We start from the raw sequence: 16,952 nt of genomic DNA on the forward strand, positions 1-16,952 counted from the left end.
TTGCAACGGAGGACTTGCATCTAGAGCAGTTAGATGTGAAAACTGCTTTCCTCAATGGTGACTTAGAGGAGGAAATATACATGCAACAACCAGATGGATTCTCTGTCAATGGAAAGGAGAAGCTGGTGTGCAAGTTGAAAAAGAGCCTGTATGGCTTGAAGCAAGCTCCAAAGCAATGGTACAAGAAGTTTGATGGATTCATGCAGAAAAATGGCTACATGAAGTGCAATGCTGACCATTGTTGTTACTTCAAGAAGTTCGAGTCCAGCTATATCATCTTGCTACTTTATGTTGATGACATGTTAGTAGCCGGCTCAGACTTGAACGAAATCAAGAAGTTGAAAAGGCAGCTTTCAGCGAAGTTCGAGATGAAGGACTTAGGAGAAGCAAAGCAAATTCTCGGGATGAGAATTTACAGAGACAAGCAAAAAGGTGTTTTGCAGTTGTCTCAGGCCAACTACGTCAATCGAATCTTGCAAAGATTCAACATGAGCAGTGCTAAGCCGGTTAGCTCAGCATTAGCTAACCATTTCCGCCTATCCAAAGAGCACTCTCCAAAGACTAAGGAGGAAAGAGACTTCATGGCTAAAATTCCTTACGCCTCAGCCATTGGAAGTCTGATGTATGCCATGGTCTGTACTAGACCAGATATCGCTCATGCAGTGGGAGTTGTGAGCAGATTTATGGCAAATCCAGGAAAGCAGCATTGGGAAGCAGTAAAGTGGATATTGAGATATCTACGTGGATCTACTGATAGATGCTTGTGTTTTCGACGAGGTGATGTTGCACTACAAGGTTTTGTAGATGCAGATTTTGCCGGTGAGGTAGATCGCAGGAGAAGCACTACCGGTTATGTCTTTACTGTTGGCACGACTGCTGTTAGTTGGATCTCGCAGATACAAAAGATTGTTGCTTTATCCACTACAGAAGCAGAGTACGTGGCAATCACCGAGGCTAGCAAAGAAATGATCTGGTTACAAGGGTTGTTGGCAGAATTGGGTTTTGATCAGACGAAGAATGTCTTGCACAGCGATAGTCAGAGTGCGATACATCTGGCAAAGAATTCAGCATTTCATTCTAGAACAAAGCATATTGGACTTCGTTATCATTTCATCAGATCTCTGTTGGAGGATGAGGTGTTAATACTTGAAAAGATCCAAGGAGCTCAAAATCCAGCCGACATGCTTACAAAGGCAGTAACCATTGATAAATTGAAGTTGTGCTCAGCTTCAATTGGTTTGCTAGAATGACAAAGACAGAAAGGCTGTTGCGTTGATCGAGGTGTGAAGACAGATTGAAATCAGTCTTCAAGTGGGAGATTGTTAGTCAAAAGTGGCTGCCACCAACCTTCTTCACCAACCACCTCACACCAACCACCTTTCACCTACCACCTCCAAATCTTCCTATAAATAGAGAGCTCTTCTACAGCATCCAACACACAACACAAAAAACAACCATCAAAGCTTTCTGCTAGAGAGAGATAGAGAAAGAGAGAGAGAGAAAAATCTTGTGAGAGAAAACTTCAGTGTGGAAGTTATACACGAGTGATAAAAGTGAGTTGAGAGATAGCCTCTGCGTAGGCAGATACAAAATACAGTGTGGTATTTTTGTTGTACTCCTCCTTTTGAGATTCTCTAATATATTGGTGTGGGTCCGTGGACGTAGGCAGTTTGGCCGAACCACGTTAAAAATATCGGTGTCATTTTTTTTCTCATTTCATATCGGTCGATATCCAAAATATTGCGTCACACCAGATCCCGGGCGGAATTAGTTGCGTCTAATTTCCTAACATTATGAGCCATTAAGAAAAACACACTCGAACTCGCACGATTATGACTCAAATCGACTTGACTCGAATCCTTTTCACCTATCTAATATACTCATATTAATTATGCGCTCCAACTAGTATTAATGCGCATCACGATTCCGACTCAGTCTTGTAGGGTTGGAGCAGACCATAAACCTCATTGTTTCGGCGGCCATTTTCTCGCTCTATACATGTCTCTCACTTGAAAGCAAAAAGCAAGAACAACTACATGCAAAGCCTGAATAACTGGTAGTCTAACATTTTCTCTTTATTTTTTGGGGGGGGATTATTAATGGGGCTTATGAAAGATCTTTAATTGTAAAAGAAAAATAAAAAATTCATACTATATATGCTCAATTAAATTAATGTGTGTGCGTATTGAGAATTAAGACCATCTTTAAAAGCGGTAGCAAAAAGCACTTATATATCTCGAGTATCTAAAGTTACATTATACTTATTTTTTTTCAAAGAAACGATAATAAGAATGAAATTTGAAGAAACAAATATTTTCAACACAAAGTGGGAGCAATTTAAGAGAGTAGCAGGCTAGCAGCAAGCTCAGCTACAGTAACAGAGGTCCCAATGAAAAACACAAACCATGAACAAACCCTAGCACTTAAATAATACATATCCAACTCTCCAATGTTACGTTTCACAAGAAGCCGTTTCTCGGAATTCTTCATTGTCGATCAAAAACTGATGGATTTGGAAGAAAGGGAATCAAGGCCAACGCAATTTGTACAAGTTTATCCATGGAAAGACAGAGCACATGATGGATTTCACTTTTATCCTATTATTATGGAGCAATTTACAATAATGCGCTTTATATTTTTATTTTTACTTTTTTATATATAATTGTTTGAATTTTTGTTTATAAGTTTTAATTAATCATACACAATATTAAAGTTAACTCAATTATGCCCAATAAAAAGATTAGGATCGTATAAAATAGTATGCATAAAATTTAGAGATTATAAATATCTATATATACCTATTATAAAAGAGCTTTGTTTTACAAAATTTGATTTATCTATTATATCTCTCATATATTAATTTAAGGTCAATTGTGTATTTTAATATATACTAATAAATATAATAAATCTTAAAATATATATAATTTATATTTTATATTTTAGTAAAGTAGTAGCTAGTATCCACTAGAACTCTTCATCCACACATGTTACTATTTTTATTATGTAAATCTAATAATTTGGAACATATATATATATATATATATATATATATATATATATAATAGCAAAATAAATCCTACCTTACGTGGCATCGTGTAATCACTCCATTCTAATTTTCTTCAATTCTCATTTATTTTAATTTTTTTTTCTAAATTTTTAATTAACTTCCATATCCAAAAAAATATTATGTTTATATTTTATTTTATTATATAATATTAGTTTAAGTTTACCACTTCATACTCCACATGTAACAAGATCAATTCACATAACGATTTAATTAGACTCTTCGAAAGGACAAACCTTACTATTTGGGATGAGACACTAATGATGCGCATACTTTTTTGAAGCGCTCGATAGAAGCTTCAAGGATGTTATGAGATATTCTGATAGGGTTAAAAAACCTTTTGTAGGATTGGTGGTTGTTTTAGGAGGTGACTTCCGACAGATACTCCCAGTGATTCCAAAGGAAAGTCGGCATAATATCGTGCATGCATCCATTAGTTCATCTCAACTTCAGAATACATGTCAAGTTTTCAAGTTAACTAACAACATGAGATTACATGTATTAATTTTACTCTTAATCTCAATATATAATTTAATAAATTATATTAACATGCATTATTTATTCATATTATTTTCATCCCAATTAACTGAATATTATTTTAGTATTAAGCAGGGATCAAGTGTTATTATTATTATTATTCTTTTTTTTTATCTATGAATTGAAATTACAAAAGTACAATATCCAAGAAAATAACAGGATGAATTCGAAAGGGTTAACTACAAAAGTTAAATGTTTGTAGAATATTGACAAGTCATGAAATTAAATTGAAAAGAGATGCATAGTCATGCTTCTCAAAAATATTGACACATCTAATGAGCTTTGTAATGACATAGGTTGATAATAACTCAATTTGGGGAACACGTAATTAGAGGCAAACTCATTTAAAAAAAAAAAGCAAGCAAAAAGTTTTATATTGGTAGAATGATTATGAGACCATCGAATTTCACTAAATTTCATATTCGGTTCTAGAGAAGACAATTCCCTGTAAGTGTTTTTTTTTTTTTTTTGTTATGACAATAAACAAGAGTCATTGACAATTTCTTCTGAATGTAGGATTTACCTACCGACACTTGTGTTTAGTCATGAACAACTGTACGTAGCAATCTCAAAAGTCACTTGTAAAAGAGGTCTAAAAATTTCAGTATGTGATGAGATATGGTCATACATATGACACAACAATTAATATGGTATGTGATGAAGTTTTCGATAAATTATGAAGTAATTACAAATTTAATAATTTATTCGGACTTTGTAAATTTAAGTCACTATTGATATTTTTTTTCAGTGATTGGTTGCAACTACATAAATATAAATTTAGGCAACTTCCAAATAAATGTTGCAGTTTCTATTTTAAAATTTTGTGGAATGTCAGTACTTTGTTTAGATATACATTTCATAAAACATTTAATTTAGATCAATTTTAAATAAATATTACACTATTTTATTATAAAAATATCTTATTTAGCATTCTATTTTAATAAAATAAAATTAATAAATACAAAATTGCATTAAATAATTTCACAGATTTATATAATACTAAATTTCCGTCGAATTTCGACGGACTATTTACTAGTTACAATAAAAATAATTTATTTATTAGCATTATTATATAGAGGTTTAAATTACTAGAATCACTGGAATTAAAATTAATTATGTAAAGGTGAAACTTAGAAAATAAACATGAATGGTATACCAATCTTATTTTCTTTTTGATCATATTTTTTTTTCTAATAATGACAAAATTAGGCCATGATTAATTAATTAAAATTATCTTTTATATTAATTTTTATGAATTTTATAACATTATATTTTCAAAAGTTATTCAATATATTAAAATAAATAAATTTTACTATAAAATATGAATTTACACTCATAAAAATTATTTATTAAAATAATTTTTTTTACGTGTGAATACATGTTGTATCTACTAGTATTATTAAATAGAGTCTGTGAGATGATTTTATTATAGGCTCGGGATATTATTAATGAGCGTAAACTAGTTTCCGAACAAATATTTGCAAACTCATTCCAAATTTTTCGAGTCAATTAATACTATATATTAGGAAAATATTTGATGGAACTCATTCAAATAAGGCTTACTCAACTCTATGTTACAAAAAGAAAGGCTTGCTCAACTCTAAATTCATCAACACTGAATTTGACCCCCACTCAATTCAACTCAAAATCAAACCAATTCGATTGCAGATTATTTAAACAATCGAATAGATAAATCCTCGAACTCAATTCAACTCAACTTGGAACAATAATACAAAAACTCGAGACTCAAGATAAAACATGTATACTACCAGATGTGATACTCTGTCCCACTATTTTATGTGTATCACTCTTAATTAATTTGTCTATTTTATAATTATTTTTTTATAAAAATAAAAAATATTAATATATTATAAACTCTAATTAATATTTATCACTAAAAATTGAAAGTTTTAAAAAAATATATACCTAACTTTGAATTAATGAATCCAAATAAATATAAAAAATAATTATAAACCCTAATTGGATGAGTGAATCCTTGTTAATTATCTTTTCATAATATTAAAGCATAATAAATTAAAATTGAAAAAATATAATTGAAATTAAAAATTATACTCCCTCCGTCCGCCAAGATTATGTCACAATTACTATATCGGGCGTCCGCCAAGATTATGTCACTTTCCTTTTATGGCAATGGTCCCACCATCCTCTTTAATATTTTATCCTTACTAACACTCTTTATTTACAAAAAAAACCACTCATCTCATAAAGTGGTGGGACCCTTTCTCCACTACATCAAAATCATCACTAATTTTATTAAATTCCGTGCCCAAGCAAATTGCCATAATCTTGGCGGACGGAGGGAGTAATAAATTAAGAGTGGTACACACAAAATAGTGGGACAGAGGATCCCATCTGGATACCATAGGCCCGGAGTAGCATTATGAGGAGCGTATTAAATTGAACCGGATTTTGCAAGCCATGCATTCCAAAAAAAATTGTGCGATTTTCGACTCAGTATAATTCGAATCGAATCTTTTATACCTATTCATTGGTGCAAATAATCGACTCAATAAGACTCGAATTGAATCTTTTATACCTATTCACTGATATAAATATTAATTATATGCGTTGACTAGCATTAATGAGTGCAAATAATTTGAACCAATTTTGCGAGCCATTTCAAAACACTCGCACAACTTTGACTCAAGTTCGACTCGACTTAGTAATGCGAGCCATTTCAAAACACTCGCACAACTTTGACTCAAGTTCGACTCGACTTAGTAAGACTCAAATCAAATATTTTACACCTACTCACTGATACAAACATTAATTATAGGCGTAAGCTATTATTAATTAGTGCAAATAATTTAGCCAATTTTGCGAGCACAATTTGACTCAAGCTCGATTCGGCTCATCAAGACTTGAATGAAATCTTTTACACCTATTCACTGATACAAACATTAATTATAGGCGCTGGCTAGTATTAACGAGTGCAAATATTTTGAGCCACTTTTGCGAGCCATTTGAAAACATTTGTACGATTTTGATTCAAGCTCGACTCGACTCAACAAGACTCGCATCGAATCTTTACACCTATTTACTAATACACACACTAATTATAGGCTGACTTGTATTAATAAGTGCACATAATTTGAGCGGGATTTGCGAGTCACTTCAAAAACTTGCACGATGTTTACTCAGTTTTAACTCTAATTTGACTCCATTGAGTAACAGTGTAACACTCGTTCGAAATTTTTAGACACAATAATTATAAGCTCTGACTAATGTTAATGAGTACAAATAATTTGAGCCATTCATAAGAAATTCGCTCGACTTTCACATGATTATATTTTCTCTGTTTCATGACGTTTGAGCACTTTTTTTAAATGTAAATTTTTTTATTTTTTTATTTCTTTTACTTAATACACTTAACACATAAAATATTAATTTTTTAAAATTTGTAACAAAATGAAGGGAGGAAAGGAGTAACTCAAGTTCGACTCAACTCAACTCATCTCGAGTCGAATTATTTACACCATCTAATACCTGTCCCTTTACGCGAGATTCCAGAAACAGAAACACAGAAAATCAACACTTTAAAACAAAACAAAAAGAAGAGATTGGTACATGGCCTGAAAGTGTGAAAGTGAAATTCCTTTCGAGCAGACCACAATCCCCACCGCTGCGCGTCGCTTTGGGGTATCTCTGGCCCCATTTTCTCTCTCTATAAGTCTCACCTAATCCCATCTCCCTTTCCTCACTCATTCAGTTGAAAGCAAGAAGAACTGCATGCAAAGGGTGAACTAAGTGGTGAGCCCTGCTGTTTCTGATTCTTTTCGCTTGATGCTTCGTTTCTACATTTCATTCATGGGGTTTTGACAAGCTTTTCTTTCAAAAATGGAGGATTAATGGGGCTCAACATAGATTTTGTCTTTGTAATTTTTTTCGCTCCTCTTTGTGTGATTTCTGTTTGTGATAAAGTCCCAACTGTTGGTCTGATTTGATGGGGGCGTTGTGATGGAAAGATGTATGATGAAATGAGTGTGACAAAGTTGTAGTTTTTGAAATGGTGTTTGTGATTTCGTGTCTCTAACTACCCATTTTCGTGAGGTTTGTCCTCGTTTTGTTTGAGTGTTCATTTTTGGTGCCGAATCAAAATGACTTTTTTCTTTAAATATTTCTTTTATTATTATTATTTTCAAGAATTAGATTATTTTGTTCAAGTTATGTTTTTTTTTTTTTTCATGGGAGGTTGATTTAAAGTCGATTATTTTTGGAACTTCACAAGGGTGAATCATAGCATTGCTCGACCGTAGTTGTCTAAGTTTATGATTTTAGTCATCAGTAGTTTCCCTCGTCCCAAAAAAAAAAAAAACTTCGAAATTAAATCAACGGGATCAAGGCTAAATATGTATGACAGGATGCTAAAACTTTGCTTAGTTATATGAGAAAAATTTTATGTTCAGTTCTTTTGAACTACATTGTGTTATTGATAAAGATTAATGTTCAATTTTCTGTAATTTGTTTGTTATGTCTATTTGATAAATGATGCCCTTCCTTAATAACAATCCACTTCCATGTAATAACTTTGCAAGAAAATACAGAGATAGAAGACGGAAAATGTATTAATTGCTATCCTTAGTGACAAGAGTCATTCTCACTAGGAGGCTTTTAATGGGAAAATCAGGTTCTGTAACGAGTTTGTGTGAGATTATTTGCTTTACATTTGGCAAGAAGTTGAAGATGGAGACATGATTAAGAGGCTTTTCTTGATATGTTCTAGAGAAATATGTTTCGTCCATTGAACTTTATGACGAAACGGATTTTCTTAATCGTTGAAATGGAGAGATGAAGTTCTAGAAGATTTTCGGCTTCTGTGTGTTGGCTTCATGCTGTGATAGATTTTTTTGTTATAATGTGTACCAATAGCTTATTTTATTTTCCAAAACTTGTGCTTTGTTACATTTTTCTTGATATGCCTAAAGAGAGGAAACTAGACGTGCTCTAAGAGAAAATAGCTATATGCATATTATGAGTTAATTTGTGATTGCCTTTTTTGTTTCAATGGAAACCTATAAAACAATACTAAGGATGCTATTGAAATAATAAAATACATCTACTCTGATGTCTACTTATATTTTAGAGAAAATGAGTTTATAATAATCATGCAAAAATGGCATCAAGTTCATCGTGAAGATGAAGTTCTGTTACTAACTAATGCTCTTTGGTAGGTCGAGAAGGTGAAGAGTATTCTAAAATAAGTTTCGAACGAGCAAGTTGTTTGTGAAAACAAAAATCAGTACACTGAGATGGATACAACAGGGCGTATTGTGAGACACGGAGCCGTTGATGAGAGGCGATATAGAAGTGCATCATCAGAAAACAACGGGGTGGCATCAACTTCTTGCCAGGGCAGGGAGACATTGGAATGTCCTCATATCTCTCCCACCACCGCTGCTGAGGCTTTGGTAAAGGAAGCGAAGATGCACATCGGTAGATTCTTTTATGAGAATGGATTGGATTTCGATGCTGTCAATTCTCCGAGCTTCCAGAGCATGATCTCCCTTTTCTGTCGGAGGGGGATGCAGTGTCAAGCTCCTACAGTCGAGGAGTTAAAAGGATGGATCTTTGAAGATGTGATCAAAGAAATGAACCAACGAGTTGATGAGATTAGAAGATCATGGGCTGAAACTGGTTGCACCATCATGCTTGATGGATGGACGGATGCAAACGGCCGGAGTTTGGTGAATGTTCTGGTGGATTGCCCGAAAGGTACTGTGTATCTTCACTCTTCTGACATTAGTGATTGTCTCAAAAACATGGATGCTATGCAGACCTTCTTCGCCAAGATTCTGGCGGAGGTTGGAGTCCAGAATGTGGTGCAGATCATGACGTACTCGAGCTCGGCCTTCATGAAGGAGGCCGGTACGCAGCTCATGGAGAGGTACCGGCCCATCTTTTGGACGGTGAGTGCTTCCCACTGCATTGAGCTTATGCTGGAGAAACTGGGGAGCATGGATCTCATCAAACAGACGCTGGAGAAGGCGAAGATCATCACTAGATTCGTCCACAGCAACCCGATTGCTCTGAAGTATATGCAAGAGCAGACGAATGGGAGTGGCCTGGTTGATTCTTCGAGGACGAGGTCGATAAGGCCTTTTCTAGTGCTTGAGAATATAGTGATAAATAAGGAGACTTTGAAGACAATGTTGTCCTCCTCTCATTCTCAAAGTTCGATTCTGATGTCAACCATGGAGGGAAGAAGAGTGGCTGAGTTGGTGGCGGATCGTTTGTTCTGGACTGGGGCCGTGACTATTCTGAAAGGCGCTATACCTCTTGTGCGCGTCATAGAATGGATGAACAAGAGTGGCAACGATCACATGGGGTATATATACGAGACCATTGATCAGGCCAAGGAAACCATCAAGGAGGGGTTCAAGAAGAAATCCGCGTATGCACCGTTTTGGCAAGCAATCGATGATGTTTGGAACGAGTCCCTCTACAGCCCTCTTCACTCTACAGGATACTACTTTAACCCCAATCTCTTCTTCTCGACTGATGTGTTTATCGACCCTGAAGTTGTCACCGGCTTGTGCTGCTGCATTGTTCGTTCCACTGCTGACTTTCAGATGCAGGATCGGATTACTGTCCAGATGGAGCAGTACAGAACTGCCAAAGGTGCCATGGCTGCTGGAGTTGCTGAAGATCGAAGATCAAATATTTCTCCAGGTTAATACCTCTTCCCCTGGCCCTCTCTTCCTCACATATCATATGCCATTCTTCATTGAAGTTTCTCTCTCTAAACTGTGTTGTTGTTGTAGCACTTTGGTGGTTGAGATATGGTGGGGAGTGCCCTGAGCTGCAGAGGCTGGTGGTTCGAGTTCTGAGCCAGACGTGCGACGGAGCAGCCAAGTTTCAGCTCAACAGAAGCTTAGCAGAGGCACTTCTCAATAAGAGAAGGAATGAAGATGGGCAGGAGAGGCTGAGGGATATGGTCTTCCTTAGGTACAACATGCAGCTGCAGAACTTTGTACCTGGCAAGACCACCTACATTGGGTCCGATGAGCTCGACCTAGTCGATGACTGGATCGGGAATGAATCGAGGAACGACGTTTCCCAAAACGGCGACGCGTCGGGGATGGAGATGGATGGTGGAGGACTTTCTGTTCTTGGTATGAGAAGATGACACTGGACTTTTTGATTCAATGTTTTTTCATCATATGCAAGCTCTTTTATTTTTATGATACTAGTACAATTTTTGCAGTAGATATCATCTATTCTTCTGGTTGTGCTTATTTTATTTATGATGATATCATGTATATACGATTGAGTGGTGTATAATGAAATACTCTCCGGTCTCCTAATTCTTTATCCCTTTTGTCATTTTAATTTGTCCCTCAAAATTTTATCTTTTTCTATTTTCAGTAAAATTATTTCGCTCAATTTCATAAAGATAAGACACTATAAATCAGAAAATTAGAAATCGAAATAGTGATTTCACATATATCAGGCATTGATCAGTTGGTGTACATTCTCACAAGTCACAAGCATCAACCACCCCATCTTAGCCGCCTTCGGCTGCTTCTGCCCGCTCCGATCTGGCGAGGAGCCAGTCGACCACCTCCCCGAAGACGAGCTCGACGTCCTCGTCGGTCTCGCCGGCCAGCTGGTGCCACATTCCGGGGTATATACGCAGGGTCTTGTCCTTGCTGGCGGCGCGGTGGTAGAGCTCCTCCGCGCAGGCAGGGTCACAGACGATGTCGTCGCCGCCGTGTACAATGAGGAACGGTATGTCCACTTCGTCGAACCTCCCCTGCAGCTCCCTGCTCAGCCTCATCAGCTCTTGTGCTGTGGCGGCGCGTGGCCTTATCATCGGCCGCCGAGGGCTTGCAAGCGCCAGTTTCCGCTTCCACTCCACCTTTTTCACGCGCCACCAATTAACAAATATAATCATCAAATCAAATTGTACACATTAGCCATCAATAAAAGCTTGAATTGAAAATATCTCAATTACAACAGCTGAAATTGAAGTATCATTTCTAAGAAATTTCATCATGTTTCAGCACAATTATTCAAACACAATCAAAATTGAATAAATTGGAAATCACCTTGAATGAAACGTTAGGTAGGGAGCCGCGCGTGGGCACGACGGACCAAGTCGGCACGAGAAACGCTGCGATCGAGAGGAAATGCTCCAGCGGCCACGGCGGCTTGAACTTGTCGCTGATCCCGCACATCGCGCCGTTCAGCACGACGCCGTCGAACCTCCTCTCCGGCACGATCCCGTCGCGGCGGAGCGAGATGAGCAGCGCGATCGCGCCGCCGAGCGACTCCGCGTAGAGGAAGGCCGGCAGATCCGGCGCGTACCGCGCGCGGAATCCGTTGAAAAAGGAGATGCAGTCATCGACGACGACATTGATGTCCGGCAGGTGCGCGATTAGGCCCTCGGAGTAGCCGTGGCCCATGTGGTCGATGGCGCAGACGGCGAAGCCGTGCTTGGCCACGTGGACGGCGGTGAGCTGGACGAACCAGCTGGACTCGCCGGTGTATCCGTGCACGACGCAGACGACGCCCCTCAGCGGGGCCGAGTGCTGCGGCGTCCACCACTGCGTGAAGAGCTTGAGGTTTCCCTTTTTGCTGGTGATGAACTCGGAGCCGTGGCTCACTGAGTGGTGGGCGTAGAACTCGTCCGGACTGAGTGAGCCGAACGGGCTCGTCTCGTTGGCTTCTGCAACTGGGTGCTTCAACTTCGCCATAGGGGGGCTGGAGCTGCGGCTGGGGTGAAGATTGCGTTGGATTTATTGGTATGACATTGATTGTTTGTTGTTGATAGAACTATATGAATGTGATGATGCTAGAGTGCTAAGAGTAGAGTGTACTGGTAAAAAAAAATTACTCTTTCTCGATTTTTACAGTATATCTTTTTGGCTAAAAACCAAGAAAGAAATAAGTAAGCTTAAAAATTTACCTTGGTTCTAACTTTTAAGTCATTTAATTGGCGCCGAATATAGGAAATTAAGTAGTATTCGATAGGGCCTCTGCATCCACCAAATGGTATTTTTACGGGACACGTATTGTGTGTTCTACGTAGGTTTATTTCTTATTTTTGAGGAGGTAGGTGTATTCAAGAGTGTCAATATATATATATTTATATTTATGTAGCGTGTTCATATAGTATCAAAATAATGATATCATGTTACATTCAATGTTGGTCCCTATCATAATAATAATATTATTATTATTATTATCATTATTATTTGTGTCTTGCAAAATTAAGTTTACCTATTTCACATGAAAAAATGAAGAATCATTATTAATCCTATGTAAAAAATATAATATTTGTGCTATTTTGTACAAAACCAGATTTTAATCACGGAGTTATTGTACCGTAGTAGAACAAATGAAATTGTGTCACCTTCGTGTCTATTTGTATAAACTGTGTCATAGTTATATCTGTGTCGAGATATAGGAATTATTTGTTCAAAAAAGAGAGAGAGAGAGAGAGAGAGAGAGAGAGACGTAGGAATTATCAAAACCCTGATAAGAGCGATGGCTGCCTCCATCGAGTTTTCCGCCAAACACGATATCAAAGGAATGGAGTGTGTGTTTTAATATGAATCCGAATTCGAATAAAATATAGAAACCAAATTAACCAATGTATAAAGTATGCTGGTAAATAAAAGATCATCTGAGTTGGTGATTTGGCAAATTTACTGGAGGAGACCCTAGTACACATTAATCTTTTAATAATTTAAATAATATTTAACTTTACGATTCCTTATCCACTAGACTTCCGTTCTCTTTGGAGAAGTCCTAACCAGAGGGTTTTTTTTTTTAATTTGAAGAAACTAGCAAAATGGTAGTGCCAGTTGTGATGCACATATACTTTAAATAAACTACAAAATGTGTGTATATATATATACATTATACATGTAACAAAAATGAGTAATTTTTTTTCACAATTTTACAGAACTTTACATACAAAAATGTTATTATATATATATATATATATATATATATATATATATTACTAAATAATTTTTAGAAATTAAAATATAAAGGAGATTATAGATACATTAAAATCTACAAAAAAAGTAGTCCAGTTTTATGATAGTGATAGAAATATATATTACTGATATTAAATGTGTGATAACATATGATAGATCACAAGAAACTTGTGAGAGACCAAATATGCTATTAAAATATGAGTGTGAATACCGATCTTAATTTGTCTCACTCAGATGGTCTCGTACAAAACTTCATAATAAGTACATATATGTCGATTTTACAAACGAGGCGTGATTGGAACATCACGGTGCATGGGATTCAATCCAATCCCCACCTACAATTATAGATATGAAATTTGATCATTATATTGATGGTGGACATGGACCACGTTGAGACAGATTAATTTTCATAGTAAGCAATTCTCCAAAAACCAATTCCTATACTACAAAAACATCCTATTCAGGTATAATAGTATATTCTAAAAAAATGTAATGTGTCGTGTAATTTAATATTCTCTTCTATCCAACAAATTAACTATATACGTCTATTCAGATCATATATGAAGTACAAAATTTACAAGTTATATACCAAACCAATAATTTTCATATTCCACAAGCTAGTTCACACAAACAAATATTACCCAAATTTAGCTTAATTCACTTATAACAAGTCTTTAACAATTTTTTCCAATTAATTAAAAAACTAATTCAAAACGAAATGGCTTATTCTACATTTTCAACCATAACGAAAAGCAATCGTAGTAATAATGAAGAGAGGAAAGTGACAGAATGCATAATAAATACCTGGCTGGGAGTGGGAACAAAAGTTGTTGTAACGGCCCAAGTGCCCAACTCAATCTTCTTGTATTTGTTATGAATGAACAGATAAGATTCACAATCCTTTGCAGATGTAATAAGAAAATTACCCTCAACTTTCTATATTCTATTGATTTTAATCTACAAAAGATGAAATGTGAAGAAAAAAAATGTAATAAGGTTAGCAGCATACTATAATATAAAAAGAAAATCCATTTTAATGATTTGTTCAAGAAAACAACAATTTCAGACCAACAATTCATTCATGTGCAGTATAGACGATCATAACCAATATATCTATGAACATACAAATTTTTTGAGTCAGATTGTCGCCCTGAACACCTCAAGTACTTGATATAAATTGTTGTTGTAGAAGATAGGAATGAATTTAAAGGAAATCCCCACCCACCTTTATCATGCCAAACCAAGTCATTAGGCGGTCATTGGTGCTTCTAGCTTCCCCAAATTGGCAGCGTTTAAGTTCTAACCCCATCTAGAGTCGCGACACTTATTAGGTCCTCAGCCCTAGCGAGGGGTCTAAATAACGCCTAACACATTATACAACATAGGCAGGAGGTGAACTTCATATCATGGTCAAGCTTTTATGACTCTAGCCTATAAACAATATACGCGTAACTTAATCAAGCAGAATGAGCAATGGCATTGGCTTGGATTTAGTTGAAATGCCAAAATGAAATTACAGTTCTTGACATTCTGCAATCGCTCAAACTCACACTAAAAGGCATGACTAAGTGTTTGAGCAGTTTCTGAATATAGATTCAGAAAAGATCAAAATAAATGTTGAAAGAGCTAGTCATTACTATAAATAGAGATAAGGTCTACCACATTTGAAATTGAATGTTTCCTTTACCATCTATTCTTTACAAGTCCAAGTTCCAGGATTCGGGGTTCCTCTGTGTTTCAGCTGCTTTCTTCATCAAAAACACAAGCTGAAGGGGAAAGAAGAAACCCTCAGGGCTAACACGTTTGTACTCATAGTTTGTTCATTAAACGTTCACACACGAATCTGAATTAGATAAGTCTAGCTAACTAGCACCAAGAAATAACTAAGCTAACAGTTTCACATGCTTCTAGTTCGTTAATCAATGATGTGCACGGGTTACAATCAGCTACATATATCAAACTGAGGTTTTACAAATGGATCCTTAGCAGGTTTAAATGAGGTTGGAGCTATAACACAGAAATTATCATGGGTAGATTGATCCATACTAGCAAAAACTTCAATCAACCACATAGATTAAGTTGAGGTTGGAGGTAGAAACATTAAATTTGTTATCAAATTTCAGTCCATGGGAACTAAACTCATCCCTTTGATGTTGATCAAGTAGATTCTTTGAAATTCTCAAACAATTTGTGAAGACAATGAACACCAAAGCATACCAGCCACACCCTTTTTCCTAATCACAAATCACACTCACAAAACATATCATCATAAATCCACATGGCAATCCGAACATCGATAAAACAAAAACAATTGCACCAAAAGCTTTATCAATTATTATGAGGATAAGCCCCAATTTCAAATTCCGTTCTCAATTCTACTATTCTTCAGCAAAATCAATTCCACACACACCACAAATACAATGATTAAGAGCACCGGTAAAGTGAGTTACCTCCACAGCAGAAACAACAGTAACAGCATGAGAGAATCATGAGAATTTCTCTCAATATCACAGCAATGCCTCCACACCCTGAAGCTTCCGAATCACGCTTGTCGGTTTCCAGAAGCTTTTGCTGAGCGAAATCAGACTGATTTCGCTGCTGCTGCCGCGTTTCGATGTTCATTCGATGAAGATTCCAGTCCAGTTTCTTCAAGTAATTCTCCTTGAACGAGTCCCTCAGCCTCATCGACGGCCATAGATGCATCCCTTTTTTTTGGCACCAAAAGAATCTGCTAAACTAAATCGTTGGTTTTCAAACGTGCTAGGTTTGCGTAGCTGTGAAAGGAAAACAAAAAGGGAAATGGGGAAAACATGGAGACTAAAATTGACGATAACGTTGATAATCAGTCATTGTCGACGACTTGAGTTGAGTGTATAGTGGTAGTTTTGAATCAAATTTTTGATTGTATTGGACATTTTTAAAGTTTAAGCATTTGAGTAATGTTTCAAAATTTGGATTGGATATTTAACCCAAACAATATATTAATATGATACTAGTATGTATCTCTGTGTATATTCTCATATAAAAGGGTTCAAATTTTAATTATTGTTAGGGTTAAGAATTATGTTTAGTCCTTCTATGAGTATGATAAGGTGAATGCATGCAATACTTGAATTTAATGAGCGAAAATTTTATTTATTCTTTAGTATATGGAATGAGTTTATATATTCAATATAATTTATTTTTTTAACTGTGATTCTCACGATTATGAATCGATCATATTCAAAGTGAAATATTGGAATTTGCTCTCTATCATGAAAGAACAAAATATTTGATTGAATGGGATTGGTTCAAATTACTAGTGAATCGCATTAGTCCAACTCTATTTAATTGGGATTAAGGTCATCCACTATGGGAGGTAGTTCCCACTAATTACCTGGGTA

At 36.0% G+C, this 16,952-nt stretch overlaps 3 protein-coding genes across 3 annotated transcripts; 1 reads left to right on the forward strand and 2 right to left on the reverse strand.

The window, feature by feature from the left end:
* The first annotated feature begins 7,125 nt into the window (after positions 1 to 7,125).
* Positions 7,126 to 11,566, forward strand: LOC131014896 (uncharacterized). The gene is made up of 3 exons (XM_057943043.1): positions 7,126 to 7,372; positions 8,794 to 10,291; positions 10,384 to 11,566. The coding sequence occupies exons 2-3, from the start codon at positions 8,872 to 8,874 to the stop codon at positions 10,746 to 10,748; spliced, it is 1,785 nt and encodes a 594-aa protein (XP_057799026.1). The 5' UTR covers positions 7,126 to 7,372; positions 8,794 to 8,871; the 3' UTR covers positions 10,749 to 11,566.
* On the reverse strand, positions 11,039 to 12,831 carry LOC131014930 (caffeoylshikimate esterase). The gene is made up of 2 exons (XM_057943111.1): positions 11,671 to 12,831; positions 11,039 to 11,480 (listed from the first exon to the last, which is right to left on the reverse strand). The coding sequence occupies exons 1-2, from the start codon at positions 12,316 to 12,318 to the stop codon at positions 11,127 to 11,129; spliced, it is 1,002 nt and encodes a 333-aa protein (XP_057799094.1). The 5' UTR covers positions 12,319 to 12,831; the 3' UTR covers positions 11,039 to 11,126.
* Positions 12,832 to 15,022: 2,191 nt separating this feature from the next.
* LOC131014949 (uncharacterized) lies at positions 15,023 to 16,517 on the reverse strand. Its single transcript, XM_057943135.1, has 2 exons — positions 16,020 to 16,517; positions 15,023 to 15,335 (listed from the first exon to the last, which is right to left on the reverse strand). The coding sequence occupies exons 1-2, from the start codon at positions 16,270 to 16,272 to the stop codon at positions 15,307 to 15,309; spliced, it is 282 nt and encodes a 93-aa protein (XP_057799118.1). The 5' UTR covers positions 16,273 to 16,517; the 3' UTR covers positions 15,023 to 15,306.
* Positions 16,518 to 16,952: the final 435 nt, after the last annotated feature.

Source organism: Salvia miltiorrhiza, chromosome 3 (assembly GCF_028751815.1).
Source record: "Salvia miltiorrhiza cultivar Shanhuang (shh) chromosome 3, IMPLAD_Smil_shh, whole genome shotgun sequence".
Classification (NCBI taxonomy): domain Eukaryota; kingdom Viridiplantae; phylum Streptophyta; class Magnoliopsida; order Lamiales; family Lamiaceae; genus Salvia; species Salvia miltiorrhiza.

Bases quoted from the DNA above. Each gene is read 5' to 3' on its own strand.
- LOC131014930 (XM_057943111.1), bottom strand. From the start codon at position 12,318: ATGGCGAAGTTGAAGCACCCAGTTGCAGAAGCCAACGAGACGAGCCCG. The intron at 11,481-11,670 runs GTGATTTCCAAT...CGCGTGAAAAAG, and splicing joins TACCTAACGTTTCATTCAAG to GTGGAGTGGAAGCGGAAACT.
- LOC131014896 (XM_057943043.1), top strand. From the start codon at position 8,872: ATGGATACAACAGGGCGTATTGTGAGACACGGAGCCGTTGATGAGAGG. The intron at 10,292-10,383 runs GTTAATACCTCT...TTGTTGTTGTAG, and splicing joins AAGATCAAATATTTCTCCAG to CACTTTGGTGGTTGAGATAT.
- LOC131014949 (XM_057943135.1), bottom strand. From the start codon at position 16,272: ATGCATCTATGGCCGTCGATGAGGCTGAGGGACTCGTTCAAGGAGAAT. The intron at 15,336-16,019 runs GTAACTCACTTT...TTTCCCCTTCAG, and splicing joins CTGTTGTTTCTGCTGTGGAG to CTTGTGTTTTTGATGAAGAA.